An 8,795-nucleotide genomic window follows, 5' to 3' on the forward strand; every position below is an offset into this window, starting at 1 on the left:
TAGTAAATCTAGAAGATCTCATGGTAACCAACAAAGAGGTAGGGTTACTCAAAGCAGTGGTAGTAATTTGAGTCAGAAAATGTGGTGCAATGTATGTAGGTCAACACACACTGGACCCTGTACAGAGTCGAAAAAAAAGGTGTATAAGGTGTGGAGCGATGGGTCATGATGTTCAAGTTTGTTCATTTCGAGAAAATGTTTGTTGAAATTGCAAAAAATCGGGTCATCGATCAGCTGATTGTCCTTCTACAAGGCGAGCGAGCTCTGGGGTAGGGGCCAGAGCAAGAACAATGTCAGTCGGAGGATCCTCTGCTTCTTCAACGGGACAGAAGCGAAAGAATCCTCCACCACCTGAAACAAGAGCCTTTCAAATGTCGGTTGATACAGCTACTGAAACCGACGATGCGATTACCGGTATGTTTCTGATAAATTCTTCGCCGGCTCGTGTGTTATTTGATTGTGGAGCAAATCGCTCTTTTATGTCTGTTACATTATGTGATAAGTTGAAATTGCCTATCAACGTATTATCTGAACCTTTAAGAATAGAAGTGGGTGATGGTAGAACGGTTCCAGTCACAACCTCTATGTTTGGAGTAACCATTGAAATAGATGGGAATGAATTCCCTATGACTTGTATTGTTATGCCTATACCGAGCTTTGATGTCGTATTAGGTATGGATTGGTTAGGCCGCCATAAGACAAGTCTAAAATGTGATAAGAAAATAATTCATTTTCCTTTGGCCGATGGGACACGTGCTATGGCCCGAGGTGAACGGGGTGGGTTTAATTGTCCATTAATTTCGATGATGAAAGCTAAGAAATCGTTAGGCAAGGGGTGTGATTCGTTTCTAGCATATGTGATCGATGCAAAGAAAGAGAAGAAATCAGTGTCTGATATCCCGATAGTGTCCGAATTCCCAGAAGTCTTCCCAGATGAATTGCCGGGTTTACCGCTAGTTAGGGAAGTAGAATATAAAATCGAGTTGTTACCAGGATCCACACCAGTTGCTAAAGCTCCGTATCGATTAGCACCGTCCGAGATTCATGATATGATGTCACAAATTCAGGAGTTGCTAGATCTTGGGTTTATTCGGCCCAGTTCTTCACCATGGGGTGCTCCAGTGTTGTTCGTGAAGAAGAAAGATGGAACTCTCCGTATGTGCATTGATTACCGAGAACTAAATAAAAGAACGGTGAAGAACAAGTACCCGTTGCCGAGAATTGATGATCTGTTTTATCAGCTACAAGGGGCGTCGTACTTCTCTAAAATTGATCTACGATCAGGTTATCACCAGGTTCGGGTAGCCGAGGAAGATATTCCAAAGAAAGCTTTTCGTACAAGATACGGTCATTACGAGTTTTTAGTTATGTCGTTCGGGTTGACAAATGCGCCAGCAATATTCATGGATTTAATGAATCGGGTGTGTAGACAGTTTCTCGACAAATTCGTGATAGTATTTATCGATGATATTTTGATTTATTCAAAGACAGAATCAGAACACGCTACACATCTGAGACAAGTATTAGAACTGTAGAAATGGGAAAAGTTGTACGCCAAGTTTTCTAAATGTGAGTTCTGGTTAAGAGAAGTTCAGTTTTTGGGTCACGTTATCTGCCAAGAGGGTATCAAAGTCAATCCGTCTAAGATAGAAGCGGTAATGAATTGGAATTCATCGAAGACTCCGACAGAGATTAAGAGTTTTCTGGGTTTAGCAGGTTACTACCGAAGGTTTGTTAAAGATTTTTCAAAGATCGCTCGTCCATTGACCAAGTTAACCCGAAAAGATGTAACTTTTCGATGAAGTGATGAACAATAAAATGCCTTCCAGACATTGAAACACTTGTTGTGCGAAACTCCGATTTTAGCGTTACTTGTGGGTACAGAAGATTTCGTTGTGTATTGTGATGCGTCATTAGCCGGATTGGGTTGTGTGTTAATACAGAGAGAGAAAGTTATTACCTATGCCTCAAGACAGTTAAAAACTCATGAAAAGAATTATCTGACACATGATCTAGAGTTAGCTGCAGTTGTATTTGCATTGAAATTATGGAGGCATTATCTTTACGGCACTCATTGTGTGATTTGTACTGACCATAAGAGTCTTCAGCATATCTTTTCGTAGAACGAATTAAACATGCGTCAGAGACGGTGGCAAGAGCTGATCAAGGATTATGATTGTGAGATTCGTTATCATCCAAGAAAGGCAAATATCGTTGCAGATGCTTTGAGTCGAAAGAAATCCACTGACAATGTGAAGTTCATGCGAATTGAGATTGTGTCAGACTTGATTGATCGATTAAAGATAGCACAATTAGAAGCCTTGAAGGATGAACATTTGAAATCTGAGATATTAGTAAAGCGAAAAGTGGATTTAATTGACGATTCTCGTGGATTAAAGACCTTGAGTAACAGAATTTGGATTCCTTTGCTCGGAGGATTGAGGGATTTAATCTTGAATGAAGCGCACAAATCGAGATTGTCTATCCATCCTGGAAGCACGAAGATGTATCATGATCTAAAACCTTTATATTGGTGGCCAACAATGAAGAAAGATATCACGCATTACGTGGAAAAGTGTCACATATGAGCTCAAGTAAAAGCTGAACATCAGAAACCTTACGGGTCATTACGTTAACTTGAGATTCCTCAGTGGAAGTGGGAGCACATAACGATGGATTTCGTGACAAAGTTACCCCGAACCCAGAAAGGTCATGACATGATCTGGGTGATAGTTAACAGATTGACTAAAAGCGCACATTTTATGGCTACAAGTGAGTCAGCTTCGCACAGGAAGTTAGCTCAACTATATGTGAATGAGATTATAGTTCGACATGGAATTCCATTATCTATTGTATCAGATAGAGATTCGAGGTTCGTATCTAAATTTTGGCAGAGTTTATAAGAGAATTTGGGTACTCGAGTTAATCTCAGCACAGCGTATCATCCTCAAATAGACGGTCAAAGTGAACGTACTATTCAGACATTAGAGGATATGTTAAGAGCTTGTGTATTAGAATATGGAGGATCGTGAGATTCTCATCTACCTTTAATTAAATTCGCTTACAACAACTCGTATCACTCTAGTATAGGCATGCCGCCCTATGAAATGCTCTATGGTCGTTGCTATAGAACGCCGACTTGTTGGTTAGAAGCTGGAGAGAAACAGTTTGCGGGTCCAGAGATTGTACAGTTAACTACCGATAAAGTAGCAATTGCACGCGAGAAATTGAAACCCGCAAGAGATAGACAAAAGATGTACGCCGATCTGCGCAGATGGCCAGTTATTTTCACAATAGGTGAGCAGGTATACTTGAAAGTGTCGCCCTGGAAAGGAGTCATTCGTTTCGGTAAAAGAGGCAAGTTAGCTCCAAGGTACATTGGTCCGTTTAAAATACAACAGGTGTTGAATGATCAGACAGTAGTATTAGATCTTCCTGCTGAGTTAGCAGGTATTCATAACACATTTAATGTGTGTTATCTTCGTAAGTGCAAGGTAGAAGATGAAATTCAGATTCTACCACTGCAAGATTTGAAAGTTGATATGAATAAGAAGTTAGTGGAAGAGCCTGTAAGAATTGTAGACAAGAAGATTACTAAGTTACGGCATAAGCAGATACTGATGGTATTAGTTGAGTGGAAGCACAACTTAGGTTCAAACCTAACATGGCAGATAGAAGAGTTGATGAAAACTCGTTACCCTCGTTTGTTTGACCTTGACCAGATTTTGAGGACGAAATCTCCTTTAAGAGGGGTAGATTTGTAACAACCTCACATTGGGCCTAGTGGTAATTGTCCTAATTGCTCTCATGTGTTATTATATGTTATTTTAGTAATTATATGTATATAATTATTTAATTATATAGTTGAGACCAGTTTGTGACAAGGGTCACAGAACATGTTTGTTTATTTAATTTGGACCTCGTTTGGACCACTTAATGAGGTGTTTCGTATTTCAGATAACTGGTAAATACCCGCGTGTATCACGGAAGAGATTTCCTTCCAATGAAGGAAACCCCTTTAGTTTAAAACATCTACTCCTTCTTATTTCCTTTTTTGGAAACTTGTATAACACACACATACGTACCAAACACTCTCAAACCCTAAATCCCTAATCTCAAATCTTGTGTTCTTGATCTCGTTTTTAAACTAGAAATCATTCCTTGTGATTTCAGTAACATCATAAGGTATTTAACAAGCAATTTCATGTTCTAATTCGAGTTAAAATCAGTGATTTTCTTAGTTTTTATGTCAAAGTTGGTTTTGAATCAAAAAGTGATTTGAATGTGTAGTTTATGTCAAATTGATGTTATAAAACGTTTGTATATTAGTTATATATGTTTCCTAAGTGATTTGTAGTGTCAAAATAGTGCAAAAACGAGATTTGGGGTAAAAATGACGAAAACAGCGACCTGGTACTGATGAACAGCTCCCGTACGGTTGCAGGATGCATCCGTATGGTTATGAGGTGTATCCGGACCATTTCTGATGCAACCGGGCGGTTGCAGGTGCTCCCGCGCGGTTGCAGTCTGGCAGCTTTTTGGAAAACTTGTTTTGGCCGTAACTTTCAAACCGTAACTTCGTTTTTGATGAGTAAACTACCGTTGGAAATGTAATGTTATTTAATTTCTAATGGTGAAGTTTTTAAACACTAAATCAAAATTTAATTTTGGTCAAAATGATGGAATAGCGTGTATGCCTCGTTCTACACGCGTGGGATAGTTGCAATTGGATGGGAAACCATGTAAACTTGTCATATATGGATATATTAGGCTATATGATGTTGTTTAGAGTATGAATTGATGATATTATTAGTTAGATATGTACTAACTTGAGATATAGTATTCTCAGGTAATAAGGGAACGGAGAAGGCTCAGTAATATAAGACTTCTGAGTTTTTGCTGTTTATCAGGTGAGTGGGACTATCTTAACTATTGTATGTATGTAGTAGCGGGTTATGCTACTATTGTTCTACCATGTTATACCTGATGAGTTACCATATGATGCTTATGCTTATGTGATGATTATGTGCACTTAGATATTATCGGCTATGATGTCTAGTCGGTAATCAGCTTAGGGTATAAAGCTGAGCATAAGGTCAACCTTGCTGTCAGGTTGGGTTCAAGAGTTACTATTCGTGTAGTATAGTTTGAATGGCGCATCCCCTGCGTTTGGATTACTATATTAGGGAGACAGTAACAGGAACTTTCGGTAAACTCTAGCTCGATCAACTAGTAGTTAATTGCCCGTACAAGCCACCGAGCCTAGTGTTACCATTCTGGTTTACCTTGTTGATGCTATGTCATTGTGCTTAGCTTGATGCTAGATACATATGACTGTTAGGATAATTCCATTCACTTAGCTTTATGCTACCCCCCCCCCCCCCCAGTTCCTCCCTTGCAGGTTAAGCTTTGCATGCTATAGTTTTGGGAGTGGTTGCTTTTGGATATGTTTGACAGGCTACACTCTGATGTTTATATTTTGATACCTATATGTGTGTAAAAGTTTTTGGTTAACGTAACACCTGGATGACTGTAATAACTATGGTTTAGTTAATTACTACGTACGGTTTGTAAATATCAATATATTATGTTTCCGATGTGATTTAAAAAAAATGTACGGTGTTACACCAATTTTAAATACCTCACCTAGAGTCCAAAGAGTACTGGGCTGTTCGTTTACAAGGGAACCAAATGGGTCTAATGACCAAGGGCTTAGCAGGCCAATACAAAAAAAGGTGTAAAATGATTGCACACTATGTGGAAATCAAAATATTTTCTATGCAACAGATGTTGAATTAGTTAAGCTGTCAATCACCCCTTTAAAACTGGGGTCGTTCAAATCAATGGAGGGTGGTGATATTCCGATGGTGGGAAACCTTAGTTTCAACAAAAGAAAAGAGTCCGCTAGGAAAAAATGGAAGACAAAATCAATGGATGGATGCTCTAAAGCTCATGTTGGGAAGTCAAAATCTAGGTCTAAAGGCTCTCTGAACTCCTCTACATCGAAAGCGATTAAGACCAAACGTGTCGGTGAAGCAATTGGCTTCAAGTTTCATGATCAGAGCAAAAGCACGAATCGGAGGCTTGGTTCTACCAATTAAATGGGTAGAGTCTTTGGGCGTTAATTAGTTGATTAATTAATATTTTTTTCTATTAATGCAAATGGTGTTAATTCTTAAAATAAGGCGGATTGGATCAAGGGTATAAAATATGCAAGAAACATTCATATTGCCTGTAAGGGTTGTAATTTGTGATGATGGTGTTAAAAAGATATGGGGCTTGGGCAATTTTAGATAAGCTTTTAGTCCTTCTGTTGATTCATCCAGAGGCATTGTCACAATATGGAATGAGGACACTTTCAAGCTGGAAGGACAAATTAGCGGTCATAATTTTCTGCTGACTCATGGGTATTAGGCAAGAGAAGCGTTGGACTTTAACGAGTTCATTCACAGTTCAGATTTAATTGAGATACCATTAGGAGGAAGGAGGTATACGTGGATGACTAAAGATGGTAGGAAAATGAGTAAATTGGATAGATTCTTATCATCTTCAAGCTTATTCGACCAACGACTACAGATGTTCGCAATGGCCATAGCACAGGGTGAGTCAGATCATTGTTCGATCATCCTCACTATAAAATCTCATGACCCGGTAAACTATGGACCCAAACCCTTCAGGATTTTTAATGCGTGGATGGATGAGGATGATTTTAGGCCAATGGTGGAAGAATCATGGGTAACAATCGTTGATGCAGTAAGATCTGACATTGTTCTAAAGGAAAAGTTCAAAAGACTAAAGCATAAACTAAAAGCATGGTTTCCATCAAAATATAAAGACATGGATGTGAATATTTCTACTCTACAAAAAAGGTGGACGAATGGGAGCTAAATGCAGAATTGTGTACCCCCTCGAATGATGAGGTGAAGAGTCATGATGATGATATGCAAAATTTGCAGCAGTTGGAGAATCAAAAATGTTCTATGTTGCGCCAAAAAAGTAGAATTAAATGGGTAATTGCGGGAGATGAAAATACTAGATTCTTTCATTCTATATTTAAAGCTAGATCGAAAGTAAATAAAATTGCTAGTATAAATATAAATGGTGTTGGATCACGGAACCCATTGAAATAAAATAAAAAAGCTAATGTGGAAGTGTCCGGTAACAAATTTTAAGCCAGCTTCTCTATTCATACAGGTACCTTTTCTGGTGACTTTCTTAAATTAAATTATCTTGACTCGAAATCTTTGAAATATGATTTTGAAGCTGAAGAGATTAAAAGGGCAGTGTGGGGATGTGCTAGCTCCAAAGCACCTGAACGGTTCAGGGGTGTAATAAACTAGGATGTAGTAAACTGTGTCTGTAATTTTGGACGTATTGGGTCCATATCTAAATGATGTAACAGATCTTTTATCTCATTGGTGTCAAAAGTCCCAGACCCGATATCATTCAATGATTTTCAACCTATTAGCCTAATTGGGCGTGTTTATAAAATAATTTGCTAAAGTTCTTGCAAATAAACTCAAATGGGTGATTCATGAGATCATTAGTCCATGTCAATCTGCTTTCATAGAAGGGAGACAAATCATAGATGGTGTCTTAGTTGCCAATGAAGTTATTAGTCTCTTTAAAAAATAAAAAAATAAAATGATACTTTTATTAGTAGACTTCGAAAAAGTATTTGATAGTGTGAATTGGAATTTTTTTTAATTGACTTAATGAAACAAATGCATTTTAGTGAGAGATGGTGTAAATAAATAAAAGGGTGTTTATGCTCGGGACGTGCCTCGGTCCTTATCAATGGTAGACTTTCTAAAGAATTTTCTTTTGAAAGAGGGCTTCATCAAGGGGACCCATTATCCCCTTTTCTATTCCTTATTGTCATTGAGGCATTATGTATGGCGATAAATGAAGCAAAGAACATTAGCTATTTTAAGGACATCCATGTGGAATCTAAAGAAGAGGATTTGTCGCATTTACAATATGCGGATAACACTTTATTCTTTGGAGCATGGTCGGTAAGCAATGCTCATAAATTAGAATTTTAAAATTCTTTGGTGATGTCTCGGGGCTACATATTAATTTGGCCAAGAGTAAGATTTATGGGGTGAATGTCAACAAGGATGATATTGACTTGCCCGTAATCTAGAATGCTCAATTGGCACCTTACCCTTCACATACTTGGGTCTTCCGGTAGGTAATAGCATGTCTTCTCTTGGGGCGTGGAGTAGCTTGAAGGAAAAATTTCCATCCAAAATTTCTCCTTGGAAGGCTAGGAGTCTCGATTGGTGGAAGACTAACCTTAGTAAAATCGGTCCTTGGGAGCCTTCCTCTCTATTATATGCTGCTTTTCAAAGCTCCGTGTGGTATTATCCGCTCTATTGAATCCCTTATATGTCAATTTCTTTGGAACTGTTGGACCGGAAAATTATTTCATGGATCAGCTGGGTTAGATACTTTGGCTTCAGAAGACATTGGCGGTTTAGGTATTGGGAGTTTGAAATCAAAAAATATTATCCTCATACGTAAATGGTGGTGGAGGATTAAGATTGAATCGAATTCTCTTTGGCGAAATATAATTGTCTCTATTTATGGTTCAGATGGGGGTTTAGGCCGAAATCTATCTGTTATGTATCATTCCTCAACCTGGAAGTATATCAGTAGATGTGGTTAGGATTGTGAAAAATTTGGGGTGAATTATCCAGGCTCCTATACTCGAGAAGTTGGTTCAGGGACCAATACATCATTCTGGAATGACATTTGGATTCTGGGGTCGAATGTCACCATCGCCTCATCCT

The 8,795-nt window shown here is 38.4% G+C and overlaps 1 protein-coding gene across 1 annotated transcript; it reads left to right on the forward strand.

Annotated features, from left to right (window-relative positions):
* Positions 1–290: 290 nt before the first annotated feature.
* Positions 291–3,764, forward strand: LOC139889423 (uncharacterized). The gene is made up of 5 exons (XM_071872376.1): positions 291–1,113; positions 1,285–1,421; positions 1,830–2,076; positions 2,221–2,506; positions 3,131–3,764. Exons 1-5 carry the CDS (start codon positions 291–293, stop codon positions 3,762–3,764), a joined length of 2,127 nt encoding a protein of 708 aa, XP_071728477.1.
* The last annotated feature ends 5,031 nt before the right edge of the window (positions 3,765–8,795 follow it).

Source organism: Rutidosis leptorrhynchoides, chromosome 2 (assembly GCF_046630445.1).
Source record: "Rutidosis leptorrhynchoides isolate AG116_Rl617_1_P2 chromosome 2, CSIRO_AGI_Rlap_v1, whole genome shotgun sequence".
Classification (NCBI taxonomy): domain Eukaryota; kingdom Viridiplantae; phylum Streptophyta; class Magnoliopsida; order Asterales; family Asteraceae; genus Rutidosis; species Rutidosis leptorrhynchoides.

What these genes read in the sequence shown, in the direction of transcription:
- LOC139889423 (XM_071872376.1), top strand. Translation starts at nt 291, where the DNA reads ATGTCAGTCGGAGGATCCTCTGCTTCTTCAACGGGACAGAAGCGAAAG. An exon ending in TCATGGATTTAATGAATCGG is followed by an intron (nt 1,422 to 1,829) that starts GTGTGTAGACAG and finishes AATGCCTTCCAG; the next exon opens with ACATTGAAACACTTGTTGTG. An exon ending in CATCCTGGAAGCACGAAGAT is followed by an intron (nt 2,507 to 3,130) that starts GTATCATGATCT and finishes TCGTTGCTATAG; the next exon opens with AACGCCGACTTGTTGGTTAG.